General features: G+C 34.1%; 3 protein-coding genes and 2 non-coding genes across 7 annotated transcripts; all 5 read right to left on the bottom strand.

Annotated features, from left to right (window-relative positions):
* Positions 1-2,412: 2,412 nt before the first annotated feature.
* On the bottom strand, positions 2,413-2,486 carry TRNAV-AAC. Its single transcript has one exon. It is a non-coding gene; the product is annotated as a tRNA-Val (tRNA).
* Positions 2,487-3,904: 1,418 nt separating this feature from the next.
* On the bottom strand, positions 3,905-6,682 carry LOC115976711. Of its 2 annotated transcripts, XM_031098169.1 has the most exons (4): positions 6,252-6,680; positions 5,631-5,684; positions 4,397-4,456; positions 3,905-4,056 (listed from the first exon to the last, which is right to left on the bottom strand). In XM_031098169.1, exons 1-4 carry the CDS (start codon positions 6,597-6,599, stop codon positions 3,928-3,930), a joined length of 591 nt encoding a protein of 196 aa, XP_030954029.1. In that variant the 5' UTR covers positions 6,600-6,680; the 3' UTR covers positions 3,905-3,927. The 2 variants fall into 2 exon arrangements, with proteins under 2 accessions (XP_030954029.1, XP_030954030.1); XM_031098170.1 differs by lacking the exon at positions 4,397-4,456 and having other exon boundaries at positions 6,252-6,682.
* A 1,496-nt stretch (positions 6,683-8,178) lies between these two features.
* Positions 8,179-14,021, bottom strand: LOC115976709. Of its 2 annotated transcripts, none has more exons than XM_031098167.1 (11): positions 13,893-14,019; positions 13,659-13,799; positions 12,834-12,992; positions 12,299-12,382; positions 11,838-11,933; positions 11,303-11,398; positions 10,598-10,717; positions 10,365-10,508; positions 9,750-9,857; positions 8,623-8,674; positions 8,179-8,520 (listed from the first exon to the last, which is right to left on the bottom strand). In XM_031098167.1, exons 2-11 carry the CDS (start codon positions 13,755-13,757, stop codon positions 8,486-8,488), a joined length of 993 nt encoding a protein of 330 aa, XP_030954027.1. In that variant the 5' UTR covers positions 13,758-13,799; positions 13,893-14,019; the 3' UTR covers positions 8,179-8,485. The 2 variants fall into 2 exon arrangements, with proteins under 2 accessions (XP_030954027.1, XP_030954028.1); XM_031098168.1 differs by having other exon boundaries at positions 8,486-8,520; positions 9,737-9,857; positions 13,893-14,021.
* A 3,108-nt stretch (positions 14,022-17,129) lies between these two features.
* Positions 17,130-17,203, bottom strand: TRNAV-AAC. Its single transcript has one exon. It is a non-coding gene; the product is annotated as a tRNA-Val (tRNA).
* Positions 17,204-22,574: 5,371 nt separating this feature from the next.
* Positions 22,575-25,638, bottom strand: LOC115976708 (xyloglucan glycosyltransferase 4). The gene is made up of 4 exons (XM_031098166.1): positions 24,675-25,638; positions 24,066-24,374; positions 23,577-23,981; positions 22,575-23,488 (listed from the first exon to the last, which is right to left on the bottom strand). The coding sequence occupies exons 1-4, from the start codon at positions 25,311-25,313 to the stop codon at positions 22,853-22,855; spliced, it is 1,989 nt and encodes a 662-aa protein (XP_030954026.1). The 5' UTR covers positions 25,314-25,638; the 3' UTR covers positions 22,575-22,852.
* Positions 25,639-26,192: the final 554 nt, after the last annotated feature.

The following is a 26,192-nucleotide window of genomic DNA, read 5'->3' as shown; positions in this document are numbered from 1 at the left end:
CAATCACTCACTCTTGTAAAATGCCAACAATATTCCCTTTCCGTACAACATAAAAAGCGTCCTTCTCTTCCGCCATTGATGTCCCAATACCCAAAAATCCTAGTGACCCAGCACAGCACTGCACTGCAAGTAAAGCACCAAGTATGATAAAAATCATAAGCATCCAAAAAATTCAATCAAAAAAGCAATGAACTTTCAACTTTGGAAATAAAATATTTCCGTAGCTTAGCACAGAGAGTCTGAGTAGTTCAGAGAGAGAGGTCTAGTCAGTTACAGAGTTACTACTACTTTTTGAAAGAGTGGCAGAATGAGAGAGATGAAGAGCGAGACAGAATCAATGAACATTAGAAAAATGGTTGGTAGGCTTTGGCGGGAAAGGGTTTATGGGCCATGGAGTCCAAACCTTCAACCTCAGGCCTACAAGAGATAAATTATTGTGAAGTTTTGATATGGACTATCTAATTCATATACTGTTCTGGTCAAAAAATAATTCATATATTGTTCTTTTTATTCTAAATTTCTTGTTTTTTTTTTTTTGGTTGAGAGAGATCAACTATGATAGGTTAAGATTTTTTGTGATTTTCATTATTTGATAGGTTAAGATTCTCTTATACATATTTGTGGGGGCCAGTTAATTAGGAAGTATTGTTAAAGCAGCATTAACTAGGCCTATAGCCCTATCCGAGGACGTTAGACCATCCGAGGAGGTCCAAATAAGGTTATGAGGATAATAGAATGAAGAGAGGAGTAGAAACAATGTGAGATGGGTCCAATAAGCGTTCGAGAACAAAAGCCTTCTTGGCAACATGTGTCCGAGATAAATCTGAGTGCCATATCATCACGGACTTACTTCGGAGTTACATCACAACTAAGGGTGGGACATTGGACCAGGGATAAGAAAAGAAAGGTAAACAAATATCTTCAAAAGCTGCTATCTCCGCATTAAATGCCTCTCAACCAACTCTCTGGTCGCATTAATGTGGAAGTGATGTCTGAACAGTGATCAAGTAGCCTTACAGCTACTAGTTGATGGTTCTAAAAGGTGTTGGATGGGACAGGAAGGAGTCCCCCGAATCTAACCTACATGTGTGTGGTAAAGATGACACCAAAATTGTAGTATATAACATGGAAAGATGTACTAAGAAAGGGGAGAGAAAAAATAAAAGATAAGGACTGGAACTCTTGTACAATTTTATTTTTGAACGAAACCATATGATACGAACTACTTAATCTGTTCCAAGGATAGATTTTCGAATCTTACTTGCGTCAAACAGTCTTGAACCGTTAAATCTAATCGTTTTTCTTCTAGGATAGATCTAATTCTTCTATCCACGCTCTACAAATTTATTGTTTGGGCCATTAGGGTTTGAACCCAATACGGTTTTGGGACCAATCCAATTTCAGTCCTTACAATATTTACCAACCATACAGATATATAAGCAAAGATACAAATCACTTTACCTCGTTTACTCGATCAAAACTTGAAGATTATCTAAGCTTTATAAAATTGTTTAAACTTTAAACGGTTTATAACTGTAAATATTATTATTATTATTATTATTATTATTATTATTATTATTATTACTACTACTAAAGATTGAAAGACTTTTTTTTATTTTATGAGTCATATTACAAAAGACTTAAGTCTATAACTGTAAGTACCAATATTTTGTTGTTTGCTTAGCATAAAAAAATTATGGACAAAATTTAGTTACAAAATTGGTTGTAGCCTTAGACTACAACCTTACTCAATAAAATAAAAAGTACTACATATTTTGAAAATCTAACCGTTGAATAGCATGTTTTTTATTCTCTTAATACACATTTCAAATTTTGTATTAAACGGATATTATTTACTATATAATTTTTTTTTTTTTTAGAAACATTTACTATGTAATCTATAAGTTTATATTTAATGTATAATTTTAAACTACAAAAACTTACAATTTAAACAATTTATTGATGACATAACTATTGATCTTTAATTTTCCAGAAATTTTGCAATTATGGAGTTTATAAGAAGAATATGTAATCCAATGGTTGATTTGTCAAATTTCACCTCCAATAAAAAAATTTTAAATAAGGTTATAGTCTTAGGATACAATCGATTTTGTAGCTAAATTTTGTCCAAAAATTATTTAAAAAAAAAAGGATAATGTTTAAGAAAAATGGGAGAAGAAAAGACGGGAATAAATGTAACCCATTCGACAAAGTTCTAAAACAAAATCTTCTCAAAAATAAATAAATAAATAAAAAAAGTTCTAAAACAAAAATAAAGGAGTTAGCTCAAAAAACTTGGTTACAGGCCCAATCCACTTTTTTTTTTTTTTTTTAGCTCAAAAGTAGAGTAGGAGAAGAAAAGTTTAAACGCAATTTTGAAGCCAAAAAACAACGCATACAATTTAAGGACAATGGCGTCGCCCGGGTTCGAACCGGAGACCTTCAGTGTGTTAGACTGACGTGATAACCAACTACACCACGACACCTCTTTGGTTCTAGGAGTTCGGTTAATTATCATAACGCATCAGAGTTGTTTTGGGCAAGCAACTCGTATTGGAAAGCATTCCCAACTCTGTTGAATCGGTCCAAGTTGGGGAATGTAGTTGGACGAGTGAAAAGTATGTACGGAGTTCATGAGACTTCATTGGACAACTCTGTAATGATGTTATATACCTATATCCATGGAATTGAGCACAAAAACCAAACTGGTAAGGGCATGCTACATGCTTAATGCTCTGACCCTCTATCTTTTATTAAATTACTTTATAATTACATTGCAAAGAACTAAATAATATCATTGTGAGTGAGTCATGACTAAGTGAAATTTGTGATTGTTATTCATCAAAAAAGAAATTTGTGATTGTTATATTGTCGTGCAGATGCTGCCAATGATGATGTTCCCATGTTTTATAATGTCTTCCTTGAAGTTTTATGGTTTGCTTTGGCGTGAGTGCTATGCCTGGGATGCAGTGCGACTCTTGCCTTGTTATGTTCCAAAGCTACAAACACTTGCCTTTTGAATCAACATACCACCCTATGTTTGGTAGTCTTGTACTTACCAGTTACATGGAGGAGCCATTGGATATTCCTGAATGTTTGTCATCACACCTCATGACCTGTCATTATAAAGGTATTTCAGAGAATGAGGTAACGATGGAACTTGTAAGACAAATCCTGAAGGAAGCAAGAGTATTAAAGATAATGAAAATCATGGCTGAAAGTCATCTAAGCCCCAAGGCAAAGCTTTGTATTCGCAAGGAGTTAATGAAGTTCTCGAGGAGCTCCCAGGCTTGTCAAATTGCATTTGACTATGGGAATTTCTAATTTTAGTCTCTCTCTGTCTTTTAATTGGCAAGAGTAGTAGTTTTAATGGATACTCATTGTTCTTTTCATCTTTCATTTAAAACTTTAATGGATTCAAGATTAAGAAATACAGGGCCTCAGATAACCAAATTGTCTCTGTTTTCGTTTGTTTCCCTTCTCCCCTCTCTAGTCTCTACGTTACATAGAAGCACTTCATCCTCACACTACATGTTAAAGCAACATCTTTCCCTTTATTTAGCACAATTTTACCATACTTGTAAATCAAGGTCTCACTTAGCATGTACAAACCTGACTGCAGTGAAAATGGAACCTTGAAAAAGTGCCATTGATATGATGGGCAGAACCAAACCCAAAAACTTGCTTGAAACATCATTTTACCTAGCAAACATCACAATCACTGCATAACAACATTTGCCAACTTGAATTTTAAAAATGATCCTGGTAAAGCAGTATCATTTTACATCTCTTGAGCATTGCAATGATTTCAGTATTTCACCACCACCACCACCACCAGTTCAGTATGTCTAATCATATGCCTACATACCAAGATTCTAAGGAAATAGAGCTCATGGATAAATAATTTTTTTCTGAGTTTCGTAAGTTCTAGGCAACGGAATCCTCTTCATCTTCAAAACTCAAATTCAAAGTTTGCAGCTTGAAGCCTGAACCTTGTATGGTCTCAACCAAACTAGAAGCTACTCCTGTAGCTTGTACTGTTGTCTGTTTTGTCAACTAAAAAGAGTAGAAAAAAAAAAGTCAATGTCTTGATGTCTCTTGCTGAAGAATGAAAATAAATTTTGATCTTGAACATTGAAAGAAAAAACAAATGATATGTACAACAGATATAATTAACCATTCTCAATAACCAAACCCCCGACTTTGGGCAGCCCACCAGAACTTATAGGCAAGCAACTGATCTTAAGGGATTAAATAAATTTTTTGACAATTCTGGAAAATTTTATGTGAGCATGATTCATTAAGCATATCCCAAATTTTTACACCAGCTACAGTTTCAATTGAAGTAGTTGTCACTTCCTTACAATTGGTAATCCAAAACCTAGTGCATACACACCTCAACACTTGCAATGCCCTCAACAACTTTAACCTTCAAATTAGTAATGCCCTCTGTTTCCTACAAAAGAAAAGATGAACAAGCAATAGTGCGAATCAACATGCTACAGATAACAATTTATTAATAAGCAATTCATGAACTAAACATTTACTTTTGTTCTCAGTGAGCAGTGAGCAGTGGCCAGTGAGCAGTGTGCGCGTGTGTCTGGGGAATGTGTTTAGGCAGCAGTGAGCAGTGAGCTTTCTTTTTTGAATTACAGTTGTACTGTGTTTCTGTCTATATATATATATATATATATATAACTGACACTAGCTTGAAATTTCAACAATCAGGATGTATCTTGACCATACAGTTCTCTACCTTATACCTTCCCCATTCCTTTCACCCTTTAACCCTAATCTCTCCATTTACATAAGATACTAGCTCTGATTTCCCCACTTATAATATCAATATTTTGGGTTGAACTCTCAGCTACCAAATTTGACTAGACTATGTTGAATTAAAAACTAACAACAAAAACTTTAAAATCTTCTCACAATCAACTAAAACTAAAAATTAAATGCAAAAGGTTTCTGTTAGGTTCCAGACTGGGTAGTCAAAGGCGTGCCAAGTGCTCAGGCGAGGCAAGGCAAGAAAAAGGCACCTCAAAGGCCCAATCACAAGATCTGCTAAGACTGCAATTGAAAAAGATACACTAATGGCCTGTTTGGATGGAGGGGGGAAGGAGGGGGAGTGAAGGGGAGTAGAGTAGAGTTGGCTAAAAATAAGCTAATTTTGTACTAAATCTACTCTACTCCCCCTCCCTCTCCCTCAATCCAAACGGACCTTAAATTGGAACCAGCACGTTCCCACCTCCTCCTCCCTTCAACACTTGTCTTTCATCTCTAAGCAAATAATCTTAATGAACAAGAACAGTATATATGTTAAATGGAATTGAGAGAACATAGGGCTTTATTCTTCGATCATCGTATACAGAAATATAATCTCAATCATGGAACTCAAAGTACCATTGCAACACTAGAGCAAGGAAACAAATATGCTCTTGCATCCATTCATATAGGAAGGAGTTACTTATTCTTTTAAATTTGATAGTTACAACAATAGGGAAGGGGGATTTGAACTCTGAGAGCAGGCCATACCACTGAGTTTCAAGGCTCGACATGGAAAAAATTGCTTTTAATAAAAAGAAATAATAAAAGGGAATCTAAAAGAGTTGGGATATATATCAATATACCTCTAAGGCTTTGGTGACAGTAGGAACAGTTGCTTCATTCATGACTCCCTCTGCCTTCAAACATACAAATGTAGACTTTTAGTGATATACTAAGCAATTGTAATCCATAGGTGAGATCCTATAAAGCTCTTAGATAACTCAAGGTAGAGCCTTTAATGGAACTCCACTATAAAGTTTCTAAAATTCTAACAATTTGTTATAAAGATTTGGTCACATCAGCAATAGGTTAAATAAATGTCAAAATAGATATACTCAATCAATGTTGTTCAAAACTTCAAATACTAACAAAATGTAGGCCACTCAATTCTTTAGTAGAGTAGTAAACGGTTAATATGTTAAGAATACTATAGTAAAGTTACTCAAACTTTTAGAGGATCCCAAGTCAGAACTCTAAAGCATTGGAGACACTAGACCCAAGCCAAAGTCCTTAGGCAACAATTACAACAAACTACCATTATCAAATGTGAAAAATTGTGTCATTACTCTTCTTCTTGTTTTTATTAAATCATTAAAAAAATAAAAAAGTAACGAGAATTGGCACAAATAATTTCCACATTATAATTACATAATTAAAGAAAAATCAATTTTTTTTTTTTTTTGTTAAAAAAAAAAAAAAAGTACCTGAAAGAACATGGTAAGGATGTCAGAAGGAGAAACGGGTACCGAAACGGCAGGTTGGTCCGGCGAAGACGACAACGTTTCTACTTCTGCTTCTCCAAGTTGTTGTTCCTCTGGAATTATTTGGGTTTCTTCTTCCACAGACCTCACTATTCTCAGCAGCTGCTTCTGCTTCTTCGTGTTTATCTCTTTAATTGTGAAACGTTGTTGGAAAGAATTCGAAACGACATGGTTTCGAAACGGCAACCTCAGAAAAGGGCTGTTATTGGGAGTCGTACGGAGTGGTTTTACGGGATAAGCGGAAGCAGAAACTGAGAATGTTGCTGAGATTGAGACTCCATTGGTTGCCATTTTGGTTCACTCTGCTTTGCTTTTTAGCTTTCAGTGACTGTTTTTGTGCTTCTTCGCTCCCTATCCTAATCCGTAGGCCAAAAAAGTCACTCATTTACACTTTTGACCCTAAAAATTTTAGTTTTTTTTTTTTTTTTTTTAGCTTTGAGATTTTTCATTTTAGTTCATCAAGTTTATTTTTCCAGATGGTTCTTTTACCCATCTATGTGATTGATATAATTTTTTATGTAATAACAGAATAATGTGTTTCTTCTGGTTTTCATAATTTTAATCACAAGCATGAACAAAATTGAATTTGGAGGATTAAAATAAAAATCTTAAACTTTAAGGACCAAAATAAAAAGTAAAAACAAACTATAAGGGTCCAAACGTGTAATCTTGAATATTTTTTTACTATTCTATTTGATTTTGAGGGTTAAGATATACATTGATAGGGTATAGTAGGGGTGAGGTCAGGAGAAACAATGATATTTGGAGTGTTTAATGATTTATAGTTGACAGGTCTAAATAAAAATTACGACATTGATTGGTGATTTTCATGTGCTATTGCAAATTTGTATGCTTGAGAAATCAAAATAACAACCCTTTTTGATAGTGCAATAGTTGAGGGAAGAATTTAGAATCAACATTTTTTTAAAGAGATTCCGGTCCATAAGACTCTTATGGTCAAAATAACAACCCAAAAATTAAAGAGATCAAAAAACATTATTTAACAAAATTATATAACTTTTTAGAGTCTATAAGCTAAATCCTTCATAAAATCTTTAATTATTCATTAATAAATAAGTAATTCAAATTTCATCTCATCATTTATATCTTGAATAATTGATCATCCGTAAAGCCTTTTTTTGGATGGAGGGAACCGAGAAAAAGGACTGGCGAGGGATTGAAAAAAGTATTTTGTATCGAATAATGTTATGTTATCTATATCAAAATCTAATAAACTAAAAACGTGTAAAAATAACTATCCACTAACATATATCTTTCATTTTGTTAGTGGGCAAGTTATTTTTTGTATACATTTTTCTTGTTTATTGGATTTTGATATCACTGACGTGATATTATTTGATACCAAATACATGAGAGAATTCAACAAACTAGACTCAATGCCTCAGTTTTTTATTATACGAAAGAACTTTTTTGCCTCTCTGTTCTCATAACAGAACAAGCACACTATTAAAAAAAGTAATAATTTCATAATTTTCATTATAATTATGCTCTTAAGATGATACACTAATTGCTTTCCTTTTATTACAAATTCCAAACAACAAAGGACGGAATTTAAGAATTCTACGAATTCATTTTCCATCCCCTCTTTATTTTAACTTTCCATTCTTTTAGGAACTCCCAAACATGCAAACAGCACACTGCAAGATGGACATTTGAGTTAACACTTCCCTATTCAGGTTCTCACTATAGCTACCACCAACTTTTAATATCTAAAAATCTATGGTCTAAATATGCTGATCAGGTCACTTGAGTTATGGTCTGTTGCATCAAAACCTTAATGTTGTGATGGACAATTCAACACCTTTAAGGGAATCGGGGGTGTGTGAGTGTTGGGGGGGGGGGAGATAAATATTACACAAATATTCTGTGTATTCACAGATTTCTAAATTACCAATCAACACTAAACATCTCTAATCTTCACGGACTAGAGGACAACAGCTGAAGCAAAAGCTTGAATATAATACATATTAAATAGTATCCCATTAATCATTAAAAGACAATCTGCCCCAATTTATCTAGCAGATTCTAGTAAACTAAGCATACTTAAATTTACTTCACCTGCAGAAGGTATCACAGATTCTGGCCTGAAGGATAACAAGTCCAAAAAAGTCAGGCAACAGCATTTCTGCCATTCAATAAACAGATGTAGCTTCTTACTACATCTTCCTACAATCCTCTTCAACCTGCCCATCTGCATAAGCAAAAGATTCACTAACTTCTGCCAAAACAAAGGTACGAAAAAAAGTAAAATAGTAAAACAATAGAAAATGAACAGAGCTCAAAATGCACTCACCTTTGAGATTTACAGCTTGGTTTGCTTGAGCATCTGCTTCAGAGTTAAATTCCTTGAAAATGATAAAAATGTATTATTTTGCATTCAGAGAATGTGTGGCAGAAAACAAGAATAATGTTTACAAAAAAAGTAGAAAAATAATAAGCATAGCACTACTATCTAAATACTAGCATATCCATCGATCACATTCTATAAAGAAGGTTAATACTGGCATGAATATAGCTTGCCACCTCTTGTTACGTAGGATACGTCCAGTATCAGGAATAACAACAAACTAATGGCCCACCAACTAGTGTCTGATATGCCCTCAGGTACTGAACAAACACATAATGCAGGTGGCAAAAGTCATGAAAATAAAGCATTATAGTATGTTTTATCTCAAAGTTTGGCATGCATGATCAATGTTGAGACAAGATATGGCGTGATACATTACATTCACTTTATTGATAACAAGCTCTGGAAAGCACTATCTTCAGAGGCCACATAGCATAAGGGTAGCATGCCAGATAGAGTGATGATTTCTCGTCCTGATAAAGATAAATAGAGTGGGGAAATAACAGGATTGGAAATCAGCAGGCACGAAGCCAAGAACTCTAAATAAGATAGAGCAAATGCTGGTTCTTTAATAACTCTCTTTCAACTAATGGGGTGTGATGGCTTTCAATTTTTATTACTTATGATTTCATTAACTATGGACAAGATGAATGCAACACTCAATTATAGAAGCATACAACTTTCTCATGTGGTTGCTTTATCAGTTCTAACAGCATTTTGGTGTTGTCAAGATTCAAGAGTGGACAGCTACACCACTTATGGTATAATTGACAGGAAAACTAAAAATGAACCCTAACTTATAGATGACAGCCATGGATTAAAAAATCCATAAGGAACAAGGGGTTTGTCAAGAATCAATATATAATTAAAAATATCTGCACAATGTTTTACAAATGCCCATGTTCTTGAGCTTAAATGGCACTTCCAACCCCTTAAAGAAGGAGTTGGTAGGCAAGAGGTCTAATTCTGCAGGATGCATGAGTTAAAGTAAAGAGCAAAAGAAATTAAATTATATATCAGAAAATAATATCATATAGATAGTGCAGAAGAAACAAGTAACCATTTGCATGTACCCTAAGGACATGATTGATTTGGAATGACACAAATTTATCCTTAAGCTCCTTCGCCTCTTTACACAAGTCAGCCATATTCTGATTTTTGGTTTTCCAAAGACCCTGAATCTGTATCATTAAGAAGCCTCATAAGAATGAATATTAAACAAACCATATATCCAAAGGGGCATAAACTCAAAAGGTAATGAAAGCCACTTGATGAAAGGTAAAGCAACAAAGTAAATATGTAACATGCCAGAAGAACAAAATAAGGGAATGACAATAACCTTGATATCAAGGTAGCATCCAAAAATATGATCAATACGTGTCTTCCTTATCTTTATTATACCATCAACACCATATTAATTGCATCATAAGGGAATTGAACATATATTTATACAGGCTGCAGTTATGTTCAAGCCCAATTTGAAAAAGATGGACCTATGAGGACAATTTAAACGGAAAAAGAAAAAAAAAATTATATAGTTAAGGTGTCTAGAGGCACCTGTAAGTTGTAAAAAAAAAAAAAAAAAAAGTTTCTAAGTGTCTATTTAAGATACATGGATGAAAAAGAAAAGGAGAGAGAGAGAGAGAGATCATTAAAAAAAATCAAAGTTACAGAATAGAACAACAAACCTGCATACAGACAAGTTTAGAGTCTCCTTGGACACGAATGTGTTTATACCCTTTCTTAAGAGCATGTTTCAAACCTAAAAGTACAGCTCGATATTCAGCAACATTATTTGTTGCAATGCCCACCCCTTCACGCAATCGGCAGACCTAACCAAGCTCAGAGTTAGAAAGAGCTACATTAAAAAATACAGATCAGAAACCTAAAAGCACTGGATATTCTTCAGTTAACTGCATACCATACTTCCATCTTCAGCACGCAGCACAGCTCCTGCACCAGCTTGTCCAGGATTTCCTTTCGAAGCACCATCAAACAGAAGAATACAGGAAGGCTGGGCAACTTGGACGACTTTCATATACTTCAACATTATGCAGAACAAGAAGATCAGGTCCTTTATTAACACACAAGGTCCAGAGGCTGGACCAGTGACATTGCAATTGCTTGGTTATGTTATACTTTGTTGATGCCAAAAAATTTTGCATATAACAAGACTCGCGATTTTCACTTGCAAATACAAGAACATATTTCTTCAATAAAGCATATACATTATATACAAAACCAATATACAGCCACATCGCTGTTTAAAATTTGGGGAGTTACATTCATAGATAAATGAATATCCAAAATAAGAATCCAGATTAAGATATTAAGAGCCCCAACACAAAAGACTAGACTTAGAAAAATTTGGCTTTCCAAGCATTCAGGCAAGTTCCACTGTTATAGAGAACTAAACCTTTTACATCCATAGTTCCATTACATATTTGTAACAAGTGGAACAAGACGTATACAAAATTAAAATACCATATTATATGCATGCAAGTAGATCCATGGACATCAATAGTTTTAAAATTAAATACATAATCATATATGCATGTATAGAAATACATATAGTGTTAGTTCTGGCAGTAGTACATGAATGGTAGATATCGGGTCAGCAGCTTACACCAAAAGAAGAAATTGCTTGAGCTTGATTGCTATAGTCTGACTTGAACTGTTTCTTCTGAGGATTTGTTGAAAATGAAGTTGATCCAGACACCTCCTGCGGTACAAGAACCAAGGAAATTGATTACTCACCACTACATCAATATCAATCCACCTTTTCAATTCTCAAGATGTTCACAAATGACAGCTTGGGGTATTCTATAATCCTGTGACCCTGCCCCTCAAAACGCCCCTGCCCCCGCCCACACCTATTCATTTTTTTTTAGTTTCAAAAATGTCTCTAATGAACTCATCAAAACTTGTCCATTATATATAGAGAACTAAACCTTTTACATCCATAGTTACATTACATATTTGTAATCAGTGGAACACAATGTATACAAAATTAAAATACCATATTATATGCATGCAAGTAGATCCATGGACATCAATATTTTTAAAATTATATACATAGTCATATATGCATGTATAGAAATACATATAGTATTAGTTCTGGTGGTAGTACATGAATGGTAAATATCAGGTCAGCGGCTTACACCGAAAGAAGAAATTGCTTGAGCTTGAATGCCATAGTCTGACTTGAACTGTTTCTTCTGAGGATTTGTTGAAAATGAAGTTGATCCAGACAGATCCTGTGGTACAAGAAACAGACAAAGTGATTACTCACCACTACATCAATATCAATCCACCTTTTCTATTCTCAAGATGTTCACAAATAACAGCTTGGAAAAATGCTATTCATTCTGGGTTATTCTATAATCCTGTGCCCCCTGCCCCGCCTCTTCATTTTTTTTTAGTTTCAAAAATGTCTCTAATGAACTCATCAAAACTTGTCTTTGACAAACTGTGAACTGGATTCTCAAATTAATGTCTGCATTGGAAATTGCCACAATTTTTTGTCAAAATCTATATCCTTCAATGGATTCCAACATTCTATGGAGACTATGCCTTCAGACACATATTTCTAATGAAGCATATGTTATGCATTTTAACTTACAACACTGTCTGAATCAAGCGCTCCTTGTAATCTCTTTGTGTGAAAATCCTTGTCAGCTGCTTTTACTCCAGAAGAAGCTGGTTGCTGAAAAAAAATGATATCCCCAATCATACAGTCAATAATTCAAGTAAAAATTTATTGAATCAAAATGATGTTGTTAACTAATATGTTCTACACCATAGAAGAAAGGTGCTATCAAAAGTCTTGATAACATGAAATATAGACACCACAATGGATTCAATGTCTTTTTTCCACCCGACAGCAGACTTTTTTTTTAAGAACAACAATAAAATGATCAACAGTAAAAATTGAACTGAAAAGAAAAGCAAAGGAACAGCAATCAAGCTTCTTTATAAGTCCAAAGACAGTATAAGGCTTCTAAATGGTTCAGAGATACTATACATCAAAATGTGGAAGAACAGTTCAAAACTTTCATAATAATGATGTGCTTTAACAATATCAAGCCCTTGATGTCCATGTAGAAAATAAATGAGAGAAGAAAAATATCTATTAATGGGGTGCTTCGTTAACAAACCTGAAAGGGGCAAGCAACAAGTTTGCCAAACAGATCATCTGTCACATCAGCAGCGCCAACAGAATAAGTAGCATTCTTAAGCCCATGCGAGGCAAGGTGCTCCTCAGCATCCTTAGACAAGCAATATCCTTTGTACACACTAATGGAAGGATTCCACACCTATAAAGGAAAAGAAACCTTATTTCCGTCCGTTTTTAGTTTTTTTATGAATAAATTCGTTAATAATTTAGCCCGTGACAAGAAGGAAAGATCATATTAGGTACCAACAAACTAGGTAAAACCATGGTATTTAACACAGACTGAACTTAAATCATTCTTCAGACTATGGGTACAACTCAAAAGTCTCAAAGCTCAGAAGTGAGAACCATCCAACATAGCCAGGAGTTCAACTAAGTTTTATTGAAGACAGAAATTTAGAGAGATTGCATTACTTTCTAACAAAAACGCAAGCTTGAACTTGAAAGCATAGAGAGCAATAGATGGACTTTAAAACCATCCAAATGCACCTTAATTTAACCCTTTTGGACAAGAAACCTAGGTTACACACTGTCAATTGAACATGAAAGAAAGCCTCTGTCTTAAACACAACGCAGACAAAAAAAAAAAAAAACGATTCCTTTTCACTACCCTAATAAATTTTTGGGAATCCATAGAAACAAACACTAAATTTATCCAACTAAAGAAGACCCAGAAGAGAAAATCCAACTGGGTATGTAAAAACTTGACCAAATGATTAGACAAACCCACAAAGGAATTAACTTTCACATGTAACTTTCAAACAAAGATAAAGTCAGAAACTTTAAGTTTTAGGTTGAAAAAGATTACAGAAGACCCGGATTGAGCTTGGCAATCACTCAAACTGTTGTAAATGGCAACGATATCCCCTTTCCGTACAACATAAAAAGCGTCCTTCTCTTCCGCCATTGATGTCCCAATACCCAAAAATCTTAGTGACCCAGCACAGCACTGCAAGTAAAACACCAAGTACGATAAAAATCATAAGCATCCAAAAATTCAATCAAAAGAGCAAAGAACTTTAGAAAAAAATTGGTTCCGTACCTTAGCAGAGAGAGAGGTCTAGTCAGTTAAAGTACTACTTTTTTGAAAGGTGGCACAATGAGAGAGATGAAGAGCGAGAAAGAACATTGGAAAAATGGTTGGTGGGCTTTGGCGGGAAAGGATTTATGGGCCATAGAGTCCAAACCTTCAAACTCAGGCCTTCAAGGTTTCAAGAGAAATTATTGCGAAGTTTTGACTTGTGCTTTTTCTAATTTATACGGGTAAAAATATCATTTTAGTTCTTATTAATTTTATCATTATATTTTAATAATAGTTAATTTGATTTCTATTCTTTTCAACTTAAAAAAAATTTAGTTTCAGATAAAACTTAAGTACAGTATCTTAGGTATTTTCTTTAGATTCTCTTCTTATGATTCAGTCATGTAGCTACTTAGAAAAAAATCCATATGGTAGAATCTTAAAAATGGAACTTAAGGAATAACATCTAAGTATTGTACCTAAGTCTTACTCTTTAGTTTCTACCGTTAACTCAATAATGAAAATTGCTTGAGTGCCTAATAGATTAATTCAATCAAAACTTGAAGATTATCTAGTGTTTTATAAATTTGTCGAGGACAAAAAAGTTTCCCCTCCGAAAAATGAGATTTATGTTAGGTTGGAGGGTATAAACTGAAACTTGACGATGGGCTTGATGCATAGCTCGAAGGCTATCGATGAAGATCCAAAGAATTCATTGTATTTTATGTCTTGGGCCTAGATTGAGATTGACAAGAATGACCCATAAACAATCCCTACAGCAGATACGGCAACATGGTTAAAAAACATATTGTAAGAAATAGCCCAGCAGTAAAATGTTTCTAGAGAAAATGACCCAACGGTAAGGTGTTTCTATAGAAAATAACCTAGCGGTAAAGTAAAATAAAACAAGATAAACTTTCAGCTGTTAGGTATTTCACAAATTAAGGAAAATATCTACACTTTCAGACTCATCATCTGTTAGCTCTGGAGAAGAGTCTTCTAATACAACAATATGAAGGAAAAATTTTATAGTAACAGTTACATCATAACCATCAATAGTAAATGAATAAGTAAATATCATGGATTCCATTATAACAAATAATGAGGAAAACTTAGTGTCAGGTGAAGAGAGAGAAAGAGATCCCAACTAGCGCAGTAAGATTATTATGGTGCCAAGACATGCTCGTGAATATAATGAATAATGAGGAACATTCCAGGTAGTATGAGTAGTAAGAGAGTGTGTGTATAGTAAAGATGTTGGAGCTTTCTGCTAGGGGTAGATAAGTGTTTATGAGTAGAGCTATAAAAAGTGTTTTTGAACTAGGAGCTGGGGAATTTAGTTTCTAAGTTTGAAACTAAGAACTCAGTGACTTTTTTCAGAGTTTAAAGAAGGCTTAAACAAAGAGGTTAAGGAAGAGTCCTTTCTTGGTGTGTATCTTAGTGTGTCCTCCTCCTCTGAAGCATTAATGGAGAGTTCCTTTTATATCTAGTTTTTAGGGGGTCATTAGTAAATAATCTCTACTAAATCTTTTTCAATCTTCAGAAAATCCTTAAAGAATCGTTCTTAGGATTTTAGTTAAGAGTGGCAAGCTCAACTTTTAGAAGGTTCTTAGCTCAACTTTTAGAAGGTTCTTACTATTTTGGGAAATAATAGCTGGGATTCTGACTTAGTATTGAATGCTGATTGACCTTGGCTGATGGGATTAGAGCATGCATTAGGCTAATGATCTTGGTTATGTTCCTACTAGAATCAGAGCTCCTTAGGGCAAATTGTATCACCTTAAGTCAGGTGTCAATCTTGGAGCCCTTGCTGGGAACTCTACTGAGATCCCTTTGGTGCCCTCCAAACCACATTTCCCTAAATTTCTCAATTTGGGTTCATGTGCTTGGTCCATGAACTAGAGAATACACGTTTTTAGTATGAAAATGAATTGATTTCAAGTTGTTTCAGGAGCTTTAATGGCCTAGTCATGGTTGCTTCTAGTTTTTGACTAGATGGGTTGGAGAAGAAAGAAGGGACAGCTAGCTGAAGCTTCCCAGCTTTCTATCACATCACCTTCAGCTTTATGTCACATGGGAAATGATGGAATTTTAACTTGTGGAGGAAGGGTTTAACCCCTAATGGACACATGTCCTCTTCTGATCTGATTGGACAAGTTGGGACTTGATGGGAATGGGCTCCAACTATTTAGTTGTGCTGAAATTTGGCTAGTCAGCTCACGTGATCTCCAACTGCTGGAATTTATGTGTGAGCTAGCCTGGCTTAGCTGGGCTTTGTAGTTAAGCTTCTTTAGGCTTAGTTATCCTTACAAAATGAATAGTTTTGCCGTGGATGATATACATGAGTTTTTATAAATTTTGTAAGAGATGTATTTCTTGAGGAATGAATAATTATATTTCTCATGAATGAGGGATTTAGTATATGTAAAACAAGTGTCAAAATAATATTTGAGTTTTGTAAATATGTGCCAAAATAACATTTGGGCTTTATGAAATAGTTGCCAAAATAATATTTGGGCTTTGTAAAATAGTGCCAAATTAGCATTTGGGTTTTGTAGAATTTTGTAAAAATATTGCCGTATAGCAACAGGCTTTTAGAGGTGCCGTATTATAACGAGCTTTAGAGTTGCCGTATCGTAATGGGTTTTAGAGATGTCGTATCGTAACAGGCTTTAGAGATGCTGTATCGTAACGGGCTTTAGAGATGTTGTATCGTAACGAGCTTTAGAGTGCCATATCGTAATGGGTTTTAGAGGGGGTTTTGTTGTGCCTTTTGGATTTTTCCCACAAGGTAAATGTTTTTGGGCTTTTTATAGAGATAATATAATTTTGTGACTCAATTTTGGTAGCAATATGGTGAGTATTTTTGTGAAAACCCAAGTTGGATAATATATGAGATATAATGGGTAGTATTTGTAAGATAGCCCAAGGTAATTTATGGGGCTTATATAGGGAATATTTATGGGAGCCCAATAACATGGAGAATATTTAAATAATATATATGGGGAATATTTATATGGACTCAAAATAATTTATAGGTCTGTATGAATATTTTTGTGAGTGAACTAATAAAATTAAGACCCAAAAATTTGTACCTCAACAATATTACAAAAGACTCTGTTCAGCAACTGTAAGTACGAACCATAAACTTCGTTACAAGCCCAATCCACTTTTTTTCTTAGCTCAAAAGTAGAGGAGGAGAAGAAAAGGTTTAAACGCAACTTTGAAGCAAAAAGCAACGCATACATTTAAGGACAATGGCGTCGCCCGGGTTCGAACCGGAGACCTTCAGTGTGTTAGACTGACGTGATAACCAACTACACCACGACACCACTCTGGTACCTGGAGCTCGGTTAAGTAATATAATCCATCTCTGTGCAATTCCCATACAAAGACAAATAAATGTGAAATAACACCACCGAATCACACCCACATATTTGATATTTCCGCAGCTCGTACCCATTCTCTGGTCGATTTGTTAATTTCATTATTATGTGATCAATTTGATAGTATCTTTGTCACCCCACTTTTCAATTTTTCTTTGGGGAGGAGTTTTAAAAGTCCTATATTAGGCAAAGCTTTGTATTTGCAATGAGTTCCTAAATCCTAAGGAGCTCCCAGGCTTGTCAAATTGCATTTGACTAAGGTTATTTCTACTTTTAGTCTCTCTCTGTCTTTTAATTGGCAAGAAGTAGTAGTTTTATGGGATACTCATTGCTCTTTTCATCTTTCATTTGAAACTTTAATGGATTCAAGATTAAGAAATACCTTTTTTATTTATGAAATTTGCTCTCCCTCTTCTCCCAATAAGTCCCATCCCCTCTTCATCCCTCCATTCCTCGTTTTTTCTTTTAAAAAAGGTAATGGAGTATGATTTTTGAATGATTCAAATTGCAAACAATATATTTTGAACTAATTGTCACTAGATATTCCAGACCTATATATTCATGAAACAATGTTATATGGTTAATTAATTAATGAAGACTTATTTCCTGTGCAAGAAGGAGAGCTTTTTGTAACAAATTTTCAGGGGGCTACCATCTTATAAAGGTAAAATGCAATCTGTAAATGACAAAATCATTGAAGAATGTTAGCATGTTGTATTTTATGCTCCCATGTTTGAAACTTTTAGCATGATATGAAAATTACGCTATTGACTCTGTGGCTTCTCTTATGGCTGTCATCCATTAGTTGTCCCTTGCTTAATTGGACATGGATTTGTTCTGTGACCTACTCACTACACTTGCGAGCATTCTTGTGTTTCTTTGGATTGTGATAGTGTTGATGTTGATGTATTGGATGACTACGTATAGATCCTTGTGTAGTGGATTGAGAGTTCAACTTCTTAATTTGTGAACCTGCCATATCATCTAGCATATCAGTATTTAAGTTTGCTTGATATACGTGAGTTCCAGTTAACTCAATTGATAAAGTTTTTTATAATTGAATAAGAGATCTGGGATTCACTAATTGGTGTCTTAGTTTAATGATAAAGAACTATTATCAGGAGACATTTACAGTTTGTTTACCCTGTCATACCAATAACTGCATCGATCGCATTATTAGTGGAATATACGTACATGGAGGCTAATTCAAGAAATTAGAGAGAAATATTAAACTTAGAGAATTTATAATAAATAACGGATTTTTTTTGTATGGTGATAAATGAGATTCCGGATCTTTTTATTTATATAACTAATTTTTCATCATACATAGCCAAAGAAAGTCAAAGCTCCAACAAATTTTGCAACACAAAATATTTGGATATATTACTCTGATTTTATTTCACGGACATGGCATCAAGGAATTCTGCATATCACCAAAGAAAAAAAAAAAACATATTAATTAGTAGAGAATTTATCAAGGATATATAGATTTTACTCAAATACAACAATTTTTTTATTTATTAATATTATAAAATTGAACATTGTGATGATTATTACTCATTAATGATTGTTCTTTTCTATAAATTCTAAACACCAATTCTTTTTTAGTGAAATTTTACTTAAAATTAAAATCCACATAACTATCACTTGTATGTAACAATACCCATATATTTGTTTTGAGAGATCGCAGTGATCAAAATCATTTACTTTTTTCTGTCATCTTGAGAGAGAGAGAGAGAGAGAGAGAGAGATTACGAGTTGCAGTCCTCATTGGGATCAATGGGTATAGGAACATCAAGTTTGCATAATGGGGAAAGTTGTTTAGCTCTGTCAGGATCAAACTTAAGATATATTGCAATAGATCTCAAACAGAAACACAACCCCTTTCGTAGTTCAGGGGCGTTATCTTGTTTCATTAGAAGTTTTGCACCTTCGCAACAGGTTTGGCTAGGAGATGTGACAGAAGTACGCTGCAAAAAAGGTTTACAAGGAATTGCAACTTGATCAAAAGCCTCTTGGCAATTCATGAAATTAGGAGGACTTGCAGTTGCATTTAGGATCAAAATCATTAGCCCAAAGACCAATACAACCCAACTCTTCATTTTGCTCTCCATTGTGTTTGGACTAAAGAGAATATTGCTTAGCTACAATATAAACTTGCTTTAAGCATTATTTATATAGTCTCATGACCAATGTATATATATATATATATATATATATATATATATAATGAGTACTTAAATTCAATTAGAATCTTGCCGTATCATATTTTCTTTAATTAATAAAATAGATATAATTTCATATACAAAATTAATGATATTAAATATCATAGTAAATATCTTTAACTAACCATAATAAATACCTATTAATTACTCATAATGATCAAATTTCATATTAATTTAAAAACACAACCAACATAAATGTCTATTAATTAACTATTATAATTATCAGATTTCATTGTATACAAAATAAAATGATAAGAAAAACAATTTTTTAAGGGATAATTGCAACAAACTCACATGTGCTTTAGTTCGAAATCACTTTGTCTACCAATTGTTTAAAAAATATCACTTTACCCACTTGAGGTATGTTCTGTTTGCCTCTCATTACCCACCTCTGTTAAAAACAGGAGTAAATATGTATTTTGCTCTCTCCTTTTATTTATGTCTTTCTCCTCCTAAAACCAAAAATAAATAAAAAGACGAGAAAATAAGGTCAAAAAGTGCAATCTGTAAAAAACTTTATGCAATGTCTTAAAACATTAGTTGTAACTATAGAAACTTGGCTCAAGAAATTCAATGGAACACAAGAATTCAATAGAACACATAAATAAATTCTAAAAACTCAATCAAACTATATGCATCTAAGCTAGAAGCTAGACAGTCAGCATATCCTAAACGCCCAAATGTACAATTCATCTATGCACAAAAACCATTCTTATGCCAAGCATTTATAAGCACTTATTACAAGTAAAAAGATCAAGTTGATAAGTCATATTTTATAAGGTTTGTTGGTCTGCACGATTGAAATTTCACTTAATTATCTTCTCTTGTTCCCCTCCTCCTTTCATCTGCTCTATCTTACTCTTACCCCACCACTCATTCTCATCAAGAACTTCCTTCTTACCCTTCCATTATTTGTGCCACCGCGGAGACTGCCTTAAAAGTTGGGCTGGTGAGACATGGTACAAGCTGAGAAGGGCTTGGTTTTTCTTTCCCTTTCTCACTATTCAATATAAACCTTTTAACTCTAAATCAAAAGGTCTAAGTCCAAACACAGTTTCTTTCTTAATTTTGTATTATTTAATACGTAGATAATGCAATTATAACTCAATTGTTATATGAAACAATTATATCATGGAATAAGCCCATTCTTATTGTATTAAGAAAACTTGTTTAATATTCCGCGAACAATGCTCTCTCTTGTCACATGATTGGTAGGTCTCACCATAAATATAAAATAGTGAGATCTACTATTATGTAAGAGGATTGTGTATTATTCCGAAAGTATTGAATAATTACTTGTGGGATCAGTCCAAATTACTAGTCTAATTTGTTTATTCCAGGTCAGCATAATTGATAAATAGTTAAGATAGGCGATGCAATGTAGCCATTAAATTTGTTTTCTTGCTGGCTCTAATTTTGGAGAAAGTATACCATGTTTCGGTAATACCAACTCAGTATCTGTTTTGATATTTCTTACCCAATAAATGAATAACACATATTTCAAAAAACCACATCAGACTACTCCAACAAATGATTAATTTATCTTCTCGATAGTATAGAAGATTATGTTTAATTTATTGTAATAGTCTGATGTGGTTTTTTGAAATAGGTGTCACTCATTTATTGGGTATGAAATACCAAAACAGATGATGAGTTGGTATTACCAAAACATGGTATACTTTCTCCTAATTTTGACCTACTAAACCTAGCCTTTGTTATGTTCCTTCGTTGTGATTTGGGATTTCTATTATTCGATTTATAAAAGGTACAAAAGTCGTTGAATACTTGAATTGTTGAAAGATGATAGAAAAAGTCTTTTGGTGGTTTTATACAATTGTACTCGAAGAAAGTTTGTTTTTCTCACATTGGCTTTTAATGAGAATCGTCCTATTGTTGTTTTAATTGGTAACTTTTGATAGCTCCTTCAATCATTGGCATTATACCAAACAATGGATAAGAACAAAGTAGCAATAATTAAATGCAGAGGGCAAATGGGGGCAACTGCTGAGAAAGGTGGAACAGAGGCTTCCTAATGAGGATTTGATGAAAAGCAATAATCAAGAAGCAAGCAGCGCTAGAGCAACAAGAACTCAAGTAGTATTATTATAAAACAACAATGGGACAACGTTTGTGGTAAGTTATAACCAACTGCACCAAGAGGGCACTACCCCATGACACTCTTGGTTTACTAAATAAAAAGTAAACATAATTTCATGCCTCAATACCTTGATTGAGATATTATGTATGGGGAGGGAAGAGATTAGCACACTCAAAACCATAGGGTCGATCCTGATCAAGATGATATTTCAAAAAGGTGGTCATTCCATAAAATTAAAATAAAAAATAAAAAGAAAGAGAAAGAAAAATTGTCATTGTTGCACAAGCCGATTCAATTACTTCCGTTATTTCAATTTTCAACATAAGTGTCAATGCAATACAGATCTTGCATGGAAAATTTACAAATCATTATATTGATTTCTAGCCAGGCCTTGATATGCAAAAATCATGCGGTATTAGTAATGTAAAAGCTTATAAAAAGCTATAAATTCTAGGTGGTGACAATAAAAGTTCAGAGGCACTTGCAACTTGCAAGGAATTCTTGATGTTAACTGAAGAGTGAAGACAATCTTCCTTCCTTCTTCCTTTTCTTTTTTCTTTTTTTTTGAGGGGTGGGTGGGGGGTTTGTTATCATCAGGCAGAAGATAATCAATGGATCAATCTTTGAGACCGTCTTTAAACTGATATGAGAAATTCTTTGGGTGATGCCTGATAGGCTACTGCTATATGCCTGCAAGAGCATATATGTGTACCTAAAAAACAAATTCTTTTTCCTCATATTATCCTTTAATGTTATAATGTGTTTATACTTTCTATTATTATGTTCTAATGGCCAAACATTATACTCCTCTATCTCTCTATCCATATCTTTATTTTCTGTTAAATTAAACAATTAGGTAGAAGTAATCAGTTCATAGTCTTCCATATCCTAACAGCTCTTCTTTCATCAAGGAAGGTGTAGATTTCTTTTCTATTGAGGTTTGAAAAGGAGAGAAAGAAAATCATCTCAATGGAAAGTAACATGACATGTCTGAACTGCTCAATTTTGTATTAGAAAGGCTTTCATTATTCAAACACTGACAAGATATATGATTCTATAATAAACACAATTTACTTTTATCTTTATCCAATGATCCTGATAGCAAGTATTCCTAATATGTGACTATATTATATCCAGTTCCAGCCAAGGATTAAATGCTACAGAACTGGAGATGCTCATAAAACATGTATGAAAATCTCCCTTTTTAAAATTTTCAATTCTGTGTAAGCACCAAAAAATAAATATCAAAGAATGAAAATTTGTCTACTCCATTTAGCTCATCTGCTCGCCAATTAAGTCCAAGCCTACGACAAGGAAAGACAATCCTTGGAACAGCAAGAAATAGAAATGAACTCCATGTGCTGATAAGAGACTCCTGGCTGATGCAGTGAGTAGAAGCAAAGCAAGCGCAAGCTCCTTCCTGTAGAGCTTGTTTTTCTTCTTCACAGAAGGGACATCTTCTGCTGTGAGTTTACTCAACAATTCTAAACCAGACTCAGAATGCCTCCTACTGATCTTCTCTTCACTCAAAGACTTTGATTCTCTCTCAGCAAAGGCCAATAGATCTGATTCAGATGATCTACCAGTCTTCTTAGTCACTACCCACTCATAAGCACTTCCCAACTGGAATAGCCCAGAGACCATGGCATTGAATTTTGTAACAGACATTGTGTTCTCAAAAAGTAGGTAAGGAACCAAGAAAGGGAATTGTTTTGGTGATGGGAGAATGTTCAAAAAAGACATGAAGATGGGGACATAACAAATTACCCAAAGCGGTAGTTCTGCCTCAGGAATGAACATGGTCAATGGAAGTATGATACAGAACAATGTGAATGAGTAAAAGGGAAGTATAAGTTTCCTAAGAAGAAAGAAAAGCAATATCAGGTTGGCCTTCTTCCATATTGTTATCTGCACAAAAAATAAGCTCAAATAAAAAAAACTACTCAGAATTGCCAGTTCAAATGGGAATTAAGCAAATTAAGGAAGGTGAGGAAACCTTAGAAGTTATGATAGCAGGAAGGCATAGGCGGAAGAGCTGCATTGGACCCGAATGCCAGCGATGCTGTTGTTTCTTATAAGTTTCATAAGACTCCGGTAATTCACAAAGCACTTTGACATCATTGAGGAAGATGAATTTCCATCCGTTCAAGTGTGCCCGAACTGCAATGTCCATATCCTCAACTGTGGTTCTCTCAAGCCAGCCTCCTGAGTCCTCTAAAGCCTCAATTCTCCAAACTCCTGCTGTTCCATTGAATCCAAAGAAATTGAGAAAAACACCATTGACTTGCTGCTCCACCTCAAAATGGAAGCAGAGATTGATGTTCTGCAACCTTGTAAGCAAATTCTCATCCTTGTTCACAAATGACCAGCGAGCCTGGACAAGGCCCAATTCAGGATTTCCCTGTACAAGTCACAACACCATTAAGAATGACTATAGTCAAAGGGTACAAAGATAGTATATCCCTTTTTATTTAGATTATATTACCTTGAAGTGAGGAACAGTTAACTTAAGAAAATCAGGATTTGGCTGGAAGTCTGCATCAAGTATTGCAACAAATTCATAATCTTTGACGTAATCACAGCCCATGGCTGATTTTAGATTGCCGGCTTTGTACCCAGTTCTGATTAATCGATGTCTGTATACTATGTTTACCCCCTTCTCACACCACGATGAGACTTCATCTTTGATTAGAAGCTGTAGATTTCCATCATCTGAATCGTCTAGGACTTGAATTAAAACTCGTTCCCTTGGCCAATCAAGCTGACAGGCAGCAGCAATTGATTGTGCAAATACCTTGATAAAACACAATATTTTAGCACCAGACTAAGAAGCAAAGTTATATTAAGCAATAGAACTCTGACAAGGAACTTTTCAATCATGAATTTGATTGTTAATTTGTTAATGGGGCCTGTGAGAGAAGATATGCAAATTACAATAATAATTCAAAACAAGTCATGTTAATTGAAACTTTCAAAATCTTTATATAAAAGCTAATGCATAAACCACTAATTAAAGTTCAATAAGTTACAAAGTAAACAAATAAGCATATAGCAACAGACAACAGAGAAAAACAAGTTAGTTCTGTTCTATTACCTCTCTCTCATTGCACATTGGAATCTGAACAAGGACCATTGGGAAACTTGAACAATCCTCAATATCATAAACTTCTCCTTCTATTGTGGGCTTCAGCTTCTTGTACTTAATCCAGAAACACCCAATACATAGAACTAGCCGATCGAGAGATTGAATCAAGAATAGCACAGTGCAGGATTTAGAAAGAAATATCACAAAAGGAGCAATATAGTCAACTCTAAAAGACAGCCAAGCCATATAGGACCATTGCACAAGACCCTGAACCTCCCAAGGGCGAAGCATTTGCAAATTCCATTTCTTGAAATGAGCAATGACTTCTAACACCAAAGCTAAAATCGAAATAACAAGAAAAACTTTGATAAATCTATACAACCTTCCTCTGCTCTTGGGCTCTTCTTCACTTACATCAGATAAGGCAATGCGTTTCTTAATTGAAAGAAACATGGACTTGAAAGTCATGGCCACCCATGAAAGACTGGTCAGAACTCTGTGAGCTTTGAGAAGAAGAACCCATGTAAATTGCTTGGGACTCGCAGCCTTCTGTTTATCTGGAAGCAACAATGAATCTGTACCATTGACCTCTGGAAAAGATAAGTTGTTAGGCTTCTCAATTGTGACCACAACAGTGTTTGTTGCCATTTCTTTTCCTGGAATTCAAATTCACAGGAAAGAAAGTGGAATAAAGAATCACTGCCCAGATCAAGATTTTTGAAAAGAATATATGGGGTGAGCTTGTAATTCAGTTATGACTCTGGTATAGCATTATAGAAGAGAAAGTAGGAGAAGCAGACTATGAAAACTGTCAGTTTTATATGATATTCTCTGAAATCTGGATCTTTGAATTCAGAGTGGAAACAGAATACCAGGTTTCAGATGGAGTTGAACTTGGAAGTTTGACAACTGGTATTCCAGGTTAAAGCATAATGCAGCTAAGAGAGAGAGAGAGAGAGAGAGAGAAAACATGCACCTACTACACTCAGCGAACTACTAATAAAGAGAAAGAAGGCACTAATTTTTATTTATTTATTTCTTTTTTAAATCTGTATGGTAAGAAGTTTTTTTATTTTGAGAAGATACATGGTATGGTAAGAAATTTGGAAGGTCAAGATATTTTATAAAAATCAATGATCAATTACTTGTCAAGACTAGTCACTTGGAATTGGTATCTATGTTGGATTGCTTAAAATTTCATAGAACATCGTGCATATCTTTGTTAAAAAGAATTTTATTTTTACTTTAAGATAAAATTTCTACTTATTGTGTTCACTCTAGCTATTTTATAAAATCCAATGATCAATTACTTGTCAAGAGTAATTACCTGGTATTGGTATCTATGTTGGATTGCTTAAAATTTCATAGAATACCATGTTTATCTTTGTTAGAAAGAGTTTTATTTTTACTTTAAGATAGAATTTTTACTTATGGTGTCCACTCCAGCTATTTTATAAAAATCAATAATCTACTATGCATCGAGACTAATCATCTGAAATTGATATCTATGTTGGATTGCTTGAATCT

The sequence above is a fragment of the Quercus lobata genome, chromosome 2 (genome assembly GCF_001633185.2).
Source record: "Quercus lobata isolate SW786 chromosome 2, ValleyOak3.0 Primary Assembly, whole genome shotgun sequence".
Lineage (NCBI taxonomy): Eukaryota > Viridiplantae > Streptophyta > Magnoliopsida > Fagales > Fagaceae > Quercus > Quercus lobata.
This window is presented reverse-complemented; position numbering and strand designations above follow the sequence as displayed.